This window comes from Echiichthys vipera (assembly GCF_963691815.1).
Source record: "Echiichthys vipera genome assembly, chromosome: 9".
NCBI classification, from domain to species: domain Eukaryota; kingdom Metazoa; phylum Chordata; class Actinopteri; order Perciformes; family Trachinidae; genus Echiichthys; species Echiichthys vipera.
In genome coordinates, this window is record NC_139834.1 from 27,102,634 (window position 1) to 27,120,042 (window position 17,409).

Consider the following 17,409-nt stretch of genomic DNA (forward strand, 5'->3'; position numbering starts at 1 on the left):
GCTGATAAAAAGGCCTGTCATTATCAAGGCTGGCTTTCTAAGCTTTTTTAAATCATAATAATAATAATAATAATAATCTTTATTCATGCAAAACCTTTTATGACATAAAATGTAGCTCAAAGTGCTAAACAAAAAAAAAAAATCACACTGGTATTAAAACAGAAAAATGAATGGAAATTTTTTATTTTTTTTACAGTACCTCCTATGGTCAGTCACAAAAATGTGTTTTCAGTGCACTGACTGGTTCACATCATCATAGGTTTGGAGAGGGAATCAAAATTTAACCACCGCCTCACGCCCGATGTCAGCTGGGATCGGCTCCAGCCTCTCGCGACCCCGACAGGGACAAGCGGTTGAAGATGAATGAATGAAGTTAAATTGAGTCCATTGCCTATAATTTTGTTGATTTTCCCGCATTGTACGCACTCAATTTGGCCGAAAAAGTGTCTAAAAGAAATACATAAAGGAGGAGAGTAGGGCCAGTGGCCCTTATTGTCCTACTCCTTCCTCCTGCGTAGCTGCGTGACTGTAATTATCAGTCAGATTATTATTGAGTGCTAATTTATTGCCTCGCTGGGAGCTGAGTGTTAAATAAACACAGCAGAGTAACTAGAGAGAGGGGGAGAAAGAGGGAAATGGGAAAACACACTGCTGCTGCTATCAGATGGCAACACAGCACACAAACTGCCCACAGGGGAAGAGTGGGATGCGTGAGTGTATATTTATACGTGCCTGTCCCAAGCACAGTTGCAAGCCCAAACACTAGCGTTCCATGCCCATGTTGTGTTGATGATCCATTGGACTGTTAACATTGGTGCGCTGCCCTCGGATGCTCTCTTCACGTGCTCCTTCTGTACTGGAAGAGGGTGTTGGCCCCTCCATAGCTGATATCACTGTGACATCGACCCGGCAGACACACTGACTAACCGCTCAGCCAGCCGCCATCTGTTGTCCCCACAGCCCGGCCTGGAAACTTGCAGTGCATCATAGCTGTTGTAGAGCAGAGCTGTGGCACTGTAAAAATATCTTTGTCTTCAACTGACTAGTGGGTCAGTAGTTAGTTTTTTTCTTTTACGTCTAATATTTTGGATTTTTGCTGTATATATATGAATTGATTCTAATTTTTACCTCTTTTTACTAGGGCCTGGTGTTAAAAGTTTGTCAATGCGAGCCCAAGATAATATTAGCCGTTGCCCTCAGAGGCTAAATCTTCTTCAGGCCGATAGCCGATCACTGTGATCACTTTTACAGGCATAACGTGAATTCTCAACATGCCAGTTCTTTAGCAACAGCAGAGCCAATATTTATTTTAATTTAAATTATTTATTTATTTTTGCATACATAATACACCATGCATTACACACCTAGCTTGAAGTACGTCTCTTGAAATTCATAAAATGTTAATATATGTTTAACTGCAGACTGTAAATAGATAGATAGATATATTGATTGGTAGATAGATTGAACAAAATTAAAAAATGATCAAATGCATTTAGTGGCACTCATCATTTCTCTTATTTTCACCAGAAAAAAATTGGCTAATGTTAAAAGTTCAAGTTTTTTTTTTATTGACACATTCCCCTTTCTACTTCCAGTCCGTCCCATATATTTTACCCTCTTAAATCGTGCATGCACACAAGCACACAAGCACACAAGCACACACGTTCCTATTAAACCCTTACTACAAATAAGACTCATAAGTTGGAAGTACTCGATTTCCGATTACAAGTGAACGCAGCATAACTGTTAGTGATCACAGACACTACCACTGTCAGCAGCGTCAGTCAAACATAGAATAGAATAGAATAGAATTACTTTAATGATCCCAGACTGGGAAATTATTTTGTTACAGCAGTAGTGAGTCAGCAAATAACACACTTTGTACATAACATAAATAGAATCCAATATATACATAGTGTATATATACAGTGCACAGTGTGCTATAAACAATAAACAATAATAATATATGCAAAATATACTACAACAATAATAATATATACAACAAAACAAAAAAACAGTAGAGAAAAGAACAGGCAGAGGTGAGAGAGTTATTATAAAAAGTGATGGATTGTGGCAGGAAAGATTTCCTGAATCTGTTGCTACGACAGCGAAGCTGAAGCAGCCTTCTGGAGAAGGTGCTCCGCTGTCTGACCAGTGTGAGTTGGAGAGGATTATCCATGATGGATAACAGTTTTTTCACATGGCAGTCTATTTACATTTAGCGAGGGAATGTCACCACAGACACAGATATTTGAATATCCAGCGAAGGCAAGTGGAAGTGCTTTCTTTAGTGGGTCATATGATCAATCACCATTGTTTTAACTCCCTCTTTGACAGATAGTATCTTAAAAGACAATGAAATAGATGAAAATCTTAAGGAGAACATCTTTAGGTTTTGCTGTGAGATGTTTCTTCAACAGAGGCTCTCATCTTTTGTTCCCACTCGCTCACTCATACTTTCTGGGTTTTTGTTTGTCATTTTCTTTGTTTCAGCTCATCGTTTTGAGCTTATCTTCCCCTCACTGTCCCCTGCTTCTTTTTTCTGTCTCCTCATTTACACATTTTTGCTGCTGTGTGTAGCTTTCTAAATAGATGCTTCACACCTCTGGCTTTGCACTGAATTGATTCTGCAGAAGGGGCCTGAAGCAGGAAGAATGTGCGATAATACGTTTGTAGGCTAATCTCCTGTTTAACTCATGGGTAGCAGCTGCCCTATTCAATTATGCCCCTTCTCAATAACTGAAGATATTTGTCTGCACTTGTTTACATTTGTTTTGCATTTGGTCTTCCTCTTGTCTCTTGAGGTTCTGTCTTTCCTTATCTTTTCTTCTTCTCAACCAGATGAGTGTTTATCTCTTTTATTGCTTTTCAACTTAATTAACAGGTATATTTCTAGAGCATTTTTCAAGCCTTTATTATGTAGGACAGACAGGAAATGAGGTGTGAGAGAGAGAGAGAGAGGGAGACATGCATCAAAGGGCCGCAGGTCGGAGTAATTTTTACACGGGGCGAGTGCTCTAACCACTGTGCCACTGGCCGTCCCGTCCAACAACATGAATTTTATATTCTGTATGACAAACGACAATTGTTTAAACAAAAAAAATAAATATTGTAAGACGCAAGCAGTTGATCACGTAGTAGGGATGTGAGATCTTTGTCTATTGTAATGTTAATGTTACTTTTAAGCTCCATTTGTTTATGTATTTATTCTTTGTACATAAAAAAATGCAACACCGTTTTTGGTGATTCAGTGGTTATTTTAAAGGCTTTTTATTGCCTTTACTAAAACAGCTGGAGATTGATAGTGAAGCGGGAAAGAGAGAGAGGGGCTGACATGCAGCAAAGGGGGCCAGACCTGAACCTGAACCCAATGCGTTGCGGAGGACCCAGCCTACATGGGACACCTGCTCTCCCGGGGGATCACAGCAGCAGTTTTCGATTTCATTGAATTTGATTGAAATTAGGGGCCTGCAGGTTGTTGTTTTTTTTCTTTTTGCAGTGCTAACGGAAAACTGAATGTCCAAGGTATCACAACAGAGACAGACTAAACAAATATGAGAATGTAAGCCTCAGCCATCCTGTGTGTGCGTGCGTGCGTGCGTGCGTGTGTCTGTGTGTGTGTGTGTGTCTGTGTGTCACGCCTGGCTGGCTGTTAATCTACCGTAGACTCCCGGGTCCCTGGAGGGACACCAGAGGAGCCATCTGATTCACTTGCAGTTTCTTCTCTGACTGCAAATTAAAACAGGAGCAACACAGACGGATAGGAAGGAGAGCTGTTTTTTTTCAATTATAGTCATTCAGTTTCTGCTTAATCCCCACCAAACAGATTCTCGTCTAACATAAAATGAACACATGAACAGTTTCCGTCCATCTTTTCACCTGCATTAACATGCAGCAGCTGTGGCTTTCACACGACGGTGGAAGTATCTCACATCAGAAGCGCTCTTTGTCTCTCCGTAGTTAAGGTCTGTTTAGGAAAGGCAGACGATCTGCTCTGATTTGATTTTGTGTTCAGCAGCCCTGATAATTATGATGAATCCTCCCCCGTCTGTATGTGCGTGCATGTGTGCTCTTAGATTCCCTGCGCCTCCTCGGTGCCACAGTGTCGTTTGCCGGCGACAATAGTGCGTTAACATATTGATTGGCATTAATTTGCAGGGTGTGCCAGATGTAAGAGATTTAGTACATTAGGGTAGTTCAGATAGTGTCTGACAGGCTGTCAGTCTAAGAGATACTTGGTTATTATTAAAACTTTCTACATGTTGACTTCTCTAACGTGACAAACGTACCCATCTGGTGTAAGTTCCATCTCTAGTAACATGAAGTTTTCCTAATGTTGATACACTTTGATGCCATAAGTTTTGGCAGTTTAACAAGATTCTTCAGTCTGAGGAAAACTTCTCCTGATGTGACCGTGCTAAAATACTGGTCTATAAGTAGTTCACTGTAATAGCAACAAGAGGAGCCCTGTTTATGCAGGTGAGATGCAATTCAGTTACATAAGACGCAACTACTGCATTCATTTTGGAAGAAGAAGAAGAAGAAGAAGAAGAAGTTAAGCTATGTAGAAGAAGAAGAAGTTAAGTTATGAAGAAGAAGAAGAAGTTAAGCTATGAAGAAAAAGAAGAAGAAGTTAAGCTATGAAGAAGAAGAAGTTAAGCTATGAAGAAGAAGAAGAAGAAGTTAAGCTATGAAGAAGAAGAAGAAGAAGTTAAGCTATGAAGAAGAATAAGAAGTTAAGCTATGAAGAAGAATAAGAAGTTAAGCTATGAAGAAGAAAAAGAAGAAGAAGTTAAGTTATGGAGAAGAAGAAGAAGAAGAAGTTAAGCTATGAAGAAGAAGTTAAGCTTTGAAGAAGAATAAGAAGTTAAGTTATGAAGAAGAAGAAGAAGAAGTTAAGGTATGAAGAAGAAGAAGAAGAAGAAGTTAAGCTATGAAGAAGAAGAAGAAAATGTTAAGCTTTGAAGAAGAAGAAGAAGAAGAAGAAGAAGTTAAGCTATGAAGAAGAAGAAGAAGAAGAAGTTAAGCTATCAAGAAGAAGAAGAAGTTAAGCTATCAAGAAGAAGAAGAAGAAGAAGAATTCCTGTATTAAACCCGCTACGGGGAAATTTGATTCGAAGTTTTTGAGAGTTTTCAATCGCTAAGTTTGGACCAGTGAAGATTGAGTCAGAACATCTATTGAACTTTAACTTTAAGCGAAAAGCAGACAATCGCAGATGGTCCGTGATCCGCAGAGATGCAACCTGCACCCTCAAACTTTAAATCCAAAGTGTGGTTTAACACTACACAGAAAGTAAAGTATGGAAACACTTTGGGTGTCACACAAGCAGAATTATACACTAAAGCTGTAAACTCTGTCATGGACACCGCGTGGTGACACAGTACTGTGGTGACAGGGCAATGGGACACTATTGTAACGGTAATATGGCTGATGTTAGTTCCCGTCCATGGTCAAATCAGCCAACGCTACAACTTTGGTGCATCCAGATACTGATGCTTAAATTAAAGTCATTCAAACAGCCCATATGGAGCTGACGGAGAGAACTGACAGGGAGAGCAGTGACAGACTTGTCGAAGTTTGCTGAAAGATACACGTCTGGCTACATCTGGGTTTTAAAATAAGTTTTAAAAAGTTTATACAAAATATATGGAAACGAGATAAATAGGATTATATCTACCCTGTGTCCCTTTTATAAATCAAAATGAAAATATCACGTTGTGAGGGAAATGTCTTTTTGTGGTACAGGCAAAATTCAAGGATGTTTACTGAATCAATTTAGAAATATTCCATAGTAAATGCTCTAGGGTTATGTTTTTTACTTCTTCGAATTTCATCTGATTTATACCGTAGTAAAATTTTAGGAATTGGCAATTAAAGTAATCATTTATTAGGCATAACCCAAACCCTGTCTGGTGTTTTCTTACTGTTTGTGCTTCTCTGTCCCTCCTCCTTGGTCTTTCTTTTCCTATCCTGCTTTGTTTCTCTATCTCTGCTACTCTTTCTATTTTCTATTTCCCAACCTCTCTAGTCTGCAGATGATATAGATGCAATGGTAAGTAAGGACCAACTGATTATTCTTTTAGCTGATAAAATGAATACATTAAAAAAATGCACTAGTTTGGCTCTGATGCATCTGTCCTTCTATCGTTACCACTCTGTAGTGTCACTCAATGTCCCGCCCACAAAAGTGGATTGATACATCTCTACGTGTGCGGCACTGGTTACACGTAGAGATGTACCGATTCACCTATTTCTCAGTACCGATCCGATACCTCAATTTATCTGCCGATACCAATACTGACTCTGATGCCAGATCTCTTTTTGCATAAAATTTGCATTACATTGCAAGTTTGCTTTCAAAATTATTATTATTTTTTTGGGCCTTTTTCAGGCCTTTTATTAGATAGGACAGACAGGAAATAGGGTGAGAGAGAGAGGGGGAGATGTGCAGCAAAGGGCCACAGGTCAGAGTCGAACCTGTGACCGTTGCCTCGAGGATCTTCAGCCTCTCTACATGGGGCGACTGCTCTAACCACTGTTCCACCGGCCGCCCCTTCATAATTCATTTTAACTGTAGGTTTCACATACAAACAGGTGTAGGAATGTAAATTGTTATGGCAGCCCCCTGGAGATCCAAGATTCCAATCACCAATTGAAAATCGACCGACGGTCGACTGAGATTCTTCAAGGCAAGTAATGTTGTTTTTAGCCGCAGCACACTTCACTTTCATGCTGTTCTCTGATACAGGCAGCTGTGGACCCAGATCCAGGGGGAGTCTGAGGTTTCTGTCTTCTGCTTTGGAGTGATGAATTTACAGCCCCAAGCAACTTAATACAATTTAGTCTCTGGCTTATGTTTGATGTCTAGTGTTGGCAAAACATGTTGCACCTATCCGTTGTTAGCACACATAAGTTCAGAGGGCTGACTTGCTGTCACCCTGTCAGCCCTGCGTTTTGTCAGTCTATATGAAAAACAGAAAGGAATGAAAATCAGATTTTACCTTCTACAGTGCCTACAGAGAGTCGTGATACCCTTTTGAAATAGACACTTTTTTTTGTTTTAAACCCTGAAATTATAAAACATAAAAACAATATTTTTCCAGCTTGATTTACACATTTTGTCTTATTGTTCGAAATGTGATGAGTCCCATTCTCAGTTAGAACTGATCACCTTCCAGATTACACACCAAGTTAATTGGCCTCCACCAGACATCAATTGTGATGTTTTTGATTACTTCAGAATAAAATCAGCTGTTCCTTGAGGATTCCACTCCTAGTAGTGCATTGTAACACAAATAACTTACCATGGTTGGTAAGATGCTTTTTAAAGAGCTCCGGGATAAAGTTGTGGATAGGCACAAGTTAGGAGAAAGATATAAAAACATTGCAAAGGCTTTGACTAACCTTCTGAGGACCAATCAGAGTATTGTCATAAGTGGAAGGTATATGGCACCACCCATACCTCACCTAGATCAGGCCGCCCCTCACAACTGAAGGACCGAGCCAGGAAAAGATTGATCAGGGAAGCTACCAAGAGGCCCATGGTGACCTTGAAGGAGTTCCAAGTTTTAATGGCAGAAGTTGGTCGATCTGTGCATGTGACAACAATTTCACAAGTTCTACATGTATGGCAGCGTGGCAAGAAAGAAGTCTCTTCTGAATAAATGTCAGACTGAGTCCCATATACATATTGAAGATTCTGATGCCATGTGGCAAAAGATATTATGGTCAGGTGAGACCAAAACTGAACTTTTTGGGCTGAACTCCAAGCACTATGTTTACCCAAAACACACCATACCTACAGTGAAGCATGGTGGTGGCAGCGTTATGTTGTCGGCTTGTTTCTCTTCAGCGGGGACTGGGCAGTTGGTACCGATCAAAAAAACACAGCCATAAAAACAACACAGTGGCTAAAGGAGTGGCCCGGTCAGAGCCCTGACCTGAATCCTACAGAACATCTGTGGATAGACTCGAAGAGTGCAGTCCATCGCAGCTCACCACAGAATCTGACTGAACTCAAACAGTTTGACAAAGTATTAAATCTGGGTACTCTTTTCCCACCCACTGTTATTCTAGTTTCTCATTTTTATCAATTTATCAAATATTCACTTGAATGTCGTGAGGCAAAATGTGTTTATCACGTTAAGCTTATAATTTCAGGGTGTAAAACGAAAAAGTGACTATTTCAAAAAGGGTATCATAACTTTCTATAAGCACTGCATCTTTCTTTCTTTCTTTCTTTCTCTCTCTCTCTCTTTCTCTGCATGGAACGGATACACCTGGTTTCCACACAGTTTGTTTTTCAATCGTAATTCGTCAGGAAATGCATCTCTTTACAGATGGATAGAAACACCTCGTAGAGATGTGAGAAAGTGTGTTTTTCGTTGTCCATTATATGAAATATGTCCATGGAGCATTACCAAGACAGGAACATGACACACCTGTGCACGCTTTTATGATCATATATGTATGCCTGACACCTTCAGTGCTGCCAAATTACTTTAAAATAACATAATATGTGGTGAGATGATGTATGACATGATTCTCTTTGCCAGCCAAAGCACAAGCACAATGGTGTGGATGGATGGATGGATGGATGAAAAGAGAGAAGCAGGTGTGAAAAGAAGCTTCTCTAAGAGGCTTGTGGCTGGCTGTCTGTGCTCTTTGTGTTTGTGGCATATAGTGTGTGTGTGTATATACAGTATATACTGTACACTGGTGATGACAATTAGAGAACAAGTAATAAATAGTAATATTCATTCTGAAATGTATTTATCTTGATTGTTGATAATTTGATATATATATCCGCTGTGGCTATACCACACCTGTACTAGCATGTTTTTTTTGTTTTTTTTAAATAACCAAGGCACTTCAACAAAAACCTTTATTTTGTGAAAAAAAAACATTGAGAAAAATCTGGGAGGTATCTGAAAGTGTTTCACAAAATAAAGGTTTTTGTTGTAGTACCTTGGTTAATTAAAAAAAACCTGCTTGTACAGCAGTGGGAAAGCCACAACTGCTGTTGTATCAAATTAACAGAAAATAACAGTATTTTAGAAGTGCTATTGCTTTGTCTGAAGCAGATCAGTGCATCTGTCTTTACATGCTGCAGTATTTCATCCATGTGATTTTAAGGTCAAAAGCAGCCTATTTTACATTCAACCTCACCTTGGACTGAATAAAGTATCCATGTGCTGTATGTGTGCAAGCACAATGGGTCTCTGATAGACAATAGGGATCCCTCATTTGTTCATCATCCTAAATGGCCTGTGGAGGATAAAACCCTTTACCTCATGAGCTCTTCTCTCTAGTTACGATGAAAGAGCCATTAGGCCAACCAGTTCCAACAAATGACCAAATTATATTTGGCTGGTTCACCAGAGTTGTTCACATTCCTTTGCTTGACCAAATCAAACAATCCTATGTTGCAACGGTGTAGGGGTAACGGTTCAGTTTTCAGTTCAACGGGGTCAACAAAAAAGCTCAAAATAACATTTTCTTCATTTGTTAAAAAATATAAACATCCCAAACATCTACAGCCAGATGCATGGTGATGGCAGCTAATCCTTTTCTGTGATATTATATCATGTTTTAGCATTTAACAGAAAATGATCACTACCATTTAAATGAATCTAATCAACCAATAAACCTTGGCTACTACTGTATACTTTACTAGTCTCCTACCTTTTAGAGAGAAAGTGTAGCAGTATACAGTGTTTAATCCCCTTGTGTGTGTGTGTGTGTTCCCTCTTGCAGGCTCAGCGGCTACAGAAAAAAGATTCACAGCTGAAAGCGTTGGATGCCTTCTACAAGGAGCAGCTGGCACAGCTGGAGAAGAGGGTACAACACACACGCACACACACACACACACACACACACACACACACACACACACACACACACACACACACACACACACACACACACACACACACACACACACACACACACACACACACACACACACACACACACACACTCTCTCTCTCTCTCTCTCACACAAACAAAGACACTTACAAGGACATAATTAGAGGCTTTCACAGATTCCCAAAGTTGCACATTGACACAACTACAGTATAGACGCATAGACACGCATGTAAGACTTGGACACACACATGCAGTATATAAACTCCCACAAACAAACATTCGCACTGTTGTACAATCACACAAATGCAGGCACAATCCACATGGTTTGTGCATGTTCACTCAGCCGCCGCTCCCTGACTGAAAGTGGAAGGACATAAATGGTCTGTGTTGTAACTCTCTTATGGGAATTTTGCAACATGAATGGCATCGGCTCTCTGAGTCTGGTCCAACACACCTGCTGAAATCACAGCTCTAACACTCAAAGGTACTACTGTGTGACAGTGACAGTCACATTAACAGCTGCTGGGTCAAGGCTGGATGCTAACTTTTTTTCCCGGAGGGGCGCATGTGTTCCTAAGTTGAAAAATTTAGGCGCGCATAAAGAACTTTGGGAACACAATGAGAAAGACACAAATAATGTGGGTTTTTTTATTTATAAAGGTATAGAAGAAGACATTTACAAGCAAAATAATTTAATTTATCTGAAAAAATACGATAGATTTTAATTATTTCAGTTACAAACTATTAACTTAATAATTATGTTATTTGTTTTTGGTTGAAAATGAATTTAAACTCATTCCAATTCATTTAAAATCTGCCAATCTGAGAAAACAGCTCTCCATTCATAGAAAAAGTTACTATATAGCTATATATGTATATATATATATGTATATATATATTTATATATATATATATATATATGTATATATGTATATATAGCTATATATGTGTATATAGCGATTCATTCAGAGAACCGCAGTTATTACCGTTACCTAAACTGTCGTCCACTCTATTTAAGCCAGCACATCTTGTAGAGCTGCAGAACACAAAATGGAAAATTCACAAAGGTATGCATGTTAACAGGAAATAAACTTGGAGAGGTGAGCAGGGAGAACTTAAAGAGGGTTAATTGTCCCCGATGAGCTTAACTTAACTGTCTTTGACTGTTCTGAAGATGCTGCAGGCAATGTGCGGGGTCCGTGGGCTCCCAGAAGTTCGCACCAGTCACCTGGGAGCGCATGAAGGGGCTTATGTATTGCTATTTTACAACTGAACTACTAACAGCAAGACAACATATTAAAACTAAATTGTAGCGACTCAATGGGAGTTTCTGCGTTAACGCACCCTATGTGTGTTAATCCTAAATACATTTTAAAGTTTGCACACTGCTTTAGTCTAAAATGCGAGTGGAACAGGCGCACTGTCAAGGCCACTGTGGGTGGATACCAGGCGTCAGTCTCCTTTCAGGTTTTCTTTTGCACTTCTTCCTAATATAAAGTTAAACTAGCTGCCACAGGAGAATAAGACGGCAAGTAAAGTGCGCGCAAATCCATAGAGAAAGTACCGCACAAGGTGTGTCAGTAAAGGTAATTCAAAAGGGAACTCAGGCAGCCTGAGCATCTCCACAGAGCCCTTACAAGCCCTTTCATCCCCTTTCATCTGTCCGTCTGACATTTACCCGGCAGAAAAGGTGTGGGAGCTTTTGGTCTTGAGTTAAGTCTCAGCCCCACCAGGCGCCACACAAGATGGACCTTTACATGGGCTCTCCGGGGGAAGCACTCCCATAGTTCTCAGATGGAAAAGACCTTTACAGGACGTTATGTTTAAAATCTGAACATTACGTTGTGTTTATTATGGCGTATAGAAGTCTGTCCTGCACGAGGGATGGTGGGAGCAGTTGGAGTCACACGGCAACCTTAACATCGGAGTGCCATTGCTGCAGCGTTACAGTTAACCCCTGTGGTTCCTCTGTTTGTAGCTGAGGGTAGACTTTATATAACCTGACTCTCGCCAGAAGAATTTTGTTCCGTCTTGCTTCCGCCTAGCTCCACTCATCCTTCTGGGATCGCTCCATAGGAGAGGTGATTTACAGGGCTGGGCCTTATCAAAAATCCCTGCATATTATGGGATAAACCACTTGTCCGTTATCTTTATTTACGTGCTTCTTCAACCACTCACATCGAAACCAACCAGTGACGCAGATGAGAGTGACGCAGGGAAAACCAAAACAGAACAATGATCAATGTCGTCTGTGCAAGGAAAATTTGCGGACAATGGCAACTTTCCGCACAGCAAATTTCCTGGATGTGAGCCGTCATTGTTGTCTGAAGCAAAACAGTCCCTTCTCCGCTACGTCACATTGCTAAAAATTTGATCTGCTCGACCATTTTTCACTAGTCCCTAAATCCCTCTCCTATGGAGCAATCCCAGATGGATGAGTGGAGCTAGGCGGAGCTAGGCAGAATGAAATTCATCTGGTGAGAGTCAGGTTAGACTTTATACACTCTGCCTCTGATTTATATGGTTTTCTATCCATTCACATATTGTCAATCATTGATTGCTGTTGGAAAACTGACGGAAAGAAAATCTCAAACCAAGTTAGGAATAAATCGTGTGTATGTGTGCGTATGTGCATGTCAGTAGAGGTTATGTTGAGTGTCTGCCCTAAGCTACCATAAGCGGATAGAGTTCTTGGTAGCCACTGACTCGAGGAATAGGCTTTTTCCTGTTTGGTTAAATCTTAAGTTTGGAGTTTTTGGAAACTAGGCATGTCCAATCCTGTCCTGCTGAAGAGAAGACAAGAAGGAGGGTCTATCTCACCCTCCATGATTCTGTGGCTCTCTACTTTAAATGACGGACAAACAAACAAAGGCACACAGACACACAGACACACACACACACACACACACACACACACACACACACACACACAGGTCTTGGTGTCAGATGCCCAGCTATTTGTGTTAGTCTCATTAGTAACAGGTTGGGTTTGCAGAGCGAGTAGAAGACTGCCAGGCTGACATACGGGTGGCACAAGCTGTGTTTGCTGTTGGGCTTAGGATGTTTATAGACAGACCTCTACATGTGGGTGTGCATGTGGGACAGAGAAACAGACAGAGAGAGATGTGTGTGTTTTGCATGCATACTGTATATTCAGGTGCACGTGTACTGTATATGTAAATGGGGGATGTATGCAGGATCAGTGTGTTTGTGTGTTTGTGTTTTGTTTGACTGCTCAAAATATTCTCGATGCTTGAGGTTTAGTTTTCTCAAACAGCTCCGTTAAACCGAACCAGGATCATGAGTGAAGTCAAAGTGAGCCAGGCTTATGTTGATGTTATCTCACCTTTTGCATTGACATATGTGCTGGTTTGAGACGTAACAACAGCTCATGGCAAACTTGACGATGCATTTGGGAGAGGCAAGATTTGTAATTTTTCTACTGTTGTGACAATCCAGAAGACTGCCATCTCTACATTTCCATTTCATTCAAAATGTCAATACAGGAAAAGCAGTAATAACATTTATTTGATTATTTTTTGTTAGTAAATGCACATTTTACTACCTGCCCAATTCTTCCTTTGTCTTTTTTTCATCTTTACCTCACTCTCTGTCTTGCTCTCTCACTCTTTCGCGCACACTCCTGTCATCTTAAAGTATAGTTTGAAGCGAGTGGAAATAGAGCGTACAGAAGGAGATAATAATCCTCCTCCAAGTCTGACAGGTTGCTTGACACGCTGTCAGCAGGGGCCCCCACATGGTACACCAGATATATCTGCAAACTCACACACACACACACACACACACACACACACACACACACACACACACACACACACACACACACACACACACACACACACACACACACACACATACACCTAGCTTTACTCATATAATGCCAATTGCAGTACCATTTTTCCTGTCCAAACAAAGGACTTATTTAAAATGGCCATGCATGCACACTCTTATTGTATACACACACACACACACACAAACACACACACACACACACACACACACACACACACACACACACACACACACACACACACACACACACACACACACACACACACACACACACACACACACACACACACACACACAAACACAAACACACATCTTTACTCATATAATGCCAATGGCAGTACCTTTTTTCCTGGCAAAACAAAGTACTTAAGATGACCATGCGTGCTCACTCTTATTGTATACATACACACACACACACACACACACACACACACACACACACACACACACACACACACACACACACACACACACACACACACACACACACACACACACACACACACACTCTCTCACAGACAACATGCTATAGGCTATGTAAAGGTATGTGTGTTCCTGAAAGTATTTTTTATTTTCTTTAATTCTGTACTTTTCTGCCATGTTGTACTTTCTTATGGAAATGAGTACACCCTGGGCCGTATGTAGACCAGAGTCAAAGTTGAACGCTTTCATCTTGAGAAAAGCTATCTGCTCAATATGCTGCAGCGGAGGCATCGAATCTGCTTATTAGTTTAGCTTGTTAGCAACATTTCCACCGAGGCCGCACCCATCTGGAGATGAAGATATGAGTTTCATAATAAGTTAACGTTGCTGAACATTGCAGAACCGTGGCTTCCACTCCAGTTGCCTCATTAATTTTCTTTAGTGGTACAAAAAGTGCTTGTTTATACTCCTCAACAGTGGTTATAATTTACTGTAATTGAACTTCTAAAGTTGCGAGGATAAATGTGGTTGAAATACTTTTACTTTGCCTCTAAAGCATATGAGTTTCTGGCTGTAGAATGAGTGCTTTATACTGTATTTTAGGTTTTGGGACTACTTTCCTATAGAGGGAATTGTGTTTCACTGAAGAAAGGAGTGATTGTTATTGTTCACAGGTTTGGCCGTCGTGTTCAACGGAGCGTTTGGACCGGGAAATCGTATTTTGAAAGGTTGTTACATAAGACTTAACAGCGCCATACCCACACTGTACATTTGATGAGATAGACTGGCTTTGGGCAAAGACCGGAAGAAGGAGAAAACAGCTTACCAGGCTCTGTAAAAAAACAAACATTTGCAAATGTAAAACCAAGCGTCAAAATGTATACACTTCTGTGTGCGCTGTAGGGTCCCAGCTAATGTTAACGGAGTTATTATTCATAACGATTAGCTGACTAGGTGTTCCATTAGCGACTCCTGTGACCCCTCAGTGGCTACTGTACAGAAAAGGAATTTACAGTCAGACATAAACACCACAGAACACTGCCTAAGTAGATGGAAGTAAATACATGAAAGCATATAGGACTCTCTAAGCTCACACACTTAACATACACACGGGTCCACACAGAGCCCAGGGTCACCGGCGTGACACCATCGATGATTCTTCCGTGTTGTTCAGTGAATGCCACTTTGAGGTCAGACCAGAAGGCTAGATGATGTGGGAGTGTGTGTGAGTTAAAAGACTCATCCCTTCACGGTTAGATCAAAGTGTGTGTGTGTGTGTGTGTGTGTGTGTGTGTGTGTGTGTGTGTGTGTGTGTGTGTGTGTGTGTGTGTGTGTGTGTGTGTGTGTGTGTGTGTGTGTGTGTGTGTGTGTGTGTGTGTGTGTGTGTGTGTGTGTGTGTGTGTGTGTGTGTGTGTGTGTGTGTGTGTGTGTGTGTGTGTGTGTGTGTGTGTGTCTGTGTGTGTGTGTGTGTGTGTGTGTGTGTGTGTGTGTGGCCACCCACTTGTAGATCATGTAGAATGTCATGTCCGCAGAATTTTTACCTCTTGCTGCTTTAGCAATTGTGTTTATTTCATGGCACATGCTTTTGGGCCCTATATCCTGATGTGTAGCTTTCATGTTGTGTTTCCATTTCAGAACTACCTTTTAACAAAATTCATTAATTCATTCATCTTCAACCACTTGTCCCTGTCGGGGTCGCGGGGGGCTGCAGCCGATCCGAGCTGACAGTGAGGCAGGGTACACCCTGGACAGGACTCTATCGCAGGGCACATAGAGACGAACAGAGACAGACAACCATTCACACTCACATTTACACCAACGGGCAATTTTAGAGTCATCAATTAACCTAACACAAGCATGTTTTTGTACTGTGGGAGGAAACCGGAGAACCCGGAGAAAACCCACGCAGACACGGGGAGAACATGCAAACTCCACACAGAAGGGCCCCAGCCGGGATTCCAACCAGGAACCCTCTCGCTGTGAGGCAACAGTGCTAACCACCACACTCCAGTGTCACCCTTTTAACAAAATTACATTACTTTATAAGTTAACAGCTAATGAAATAAACAGTAAAAATGAATCTACCTAATTACCTTTCTAGCTTGACACCGACTCCTAACAGTGAATTAACGGAATCTCATAGTGCAGGGTAGTTGTAGACAGCTGGCTGCAATCATCATTGGTAGAGAGGCAGAGGTCTGTTGGGTCATTGATGGCTGATGACTGTAATATTCAACTGTTGCCACCTTATCACAGCTAACAAGCTTTTTGACACTGGCGTGAAGAAGATCCTCCATTACGCTGGCTAATTTAAACTGAACCAAACAACGACGGCATGGCTTTGTTGGTTGTGTGAGAGGGGCTTTTGGCCATTTTAAAAATAATAATGAAATCATAGACATTTGCATCATTATTCATTATTTTTCCTATGTCGTGCACTTGAGTTTCCTCCTCAATGTTATCCCTAACACTGGTCTAAAATAATCTATTTTCTCAAAATATCAACCATACAGCATCATTATGTGAATATTTAAGGGGAAGGCAGGAGGACATACAGAGCCTCTGTGCAGACTTAATGTTGGGAGCATCTACTGAGCAAGGTTGATTAGGCGCAGAGAGAGCGAAAAAGGTCTACAGGATGGAGTGAGTGAACGTAATGAGGAAATGGGGACATGGCAATTAAGAGGCTGCAGGTGGCCTAATCATTGTAGTCAAAGCCTTTACAACTGGGGGACTCAAATACTGTCAATCAGTGGATCCGTGTTGTGTGGTATTACACACAGAGTCCAATCCAACCCAAAGTAGTCAGGGCGTGCACATATCTCTCCCTCACTCTCTCTCTTTTCTCTTGCCTCTTACCTTCATGCTATCTGCTGCTTCTCTTTTTTTTATTCTTCTCTGACCTCCCTTCTAGGTTTTCACTCTCTTTTTTCTCCCACCTCATCATTCCCTCCCCACCTGGTACAGTTTGATGGTTAAATATTTGGGTTCGGAGGGGGTGGGTACCGGGTGCTGGAGGGCCTAAGCTAGCAGGATCAGCAGAGGAAAGGCTGCAGTTATTGTGGATTAGCTGCTTGTTTTATCATAATACCACGGCCTGCTTGCTCGGGGTTTTGTTCTCAGCAGGCAAGCTGCAAAGTTGGAAATCACAATTACTTAAAAAATTGTATGAGTAACGCATCTTGTTACTGCTGAGCTTTATTTTCACTAAAAGCCTTTGTCAACACAGATGTACAATTATTTATACAAAAGCAAAGCAGACACACTAACGCACACTAGGGCTGCACGATATATTGTTTCAGCAT

The 17,409-nt window shown here is 41.0% G+C and overlaps 1 protein-coding gene across 1 annotated transcript in view; it reads left to right on the forward strand.

Annotated features, from left to right (window-relative positions):
- The window catches only part of LOC310951628 (MICOS complex subunit mic25a-like), a 68,538-nt gene that overhangs the window by 16,874 nt on the left and 34,255 nt on the right, over positions 1 to 17,409 (forward strand). Inside the window, exon 5 of the mRNA XM_083919949.1 lies at positions 9,758 to 9,841. Within this exon, the coding sequence (XP_083776075.1) occupies positions 9,758 to 9,841 (84 nt within the window). The remainder of the gene's footprint in view (positions 1 to 9,757; positions 9,842 to 17,409) is intronic.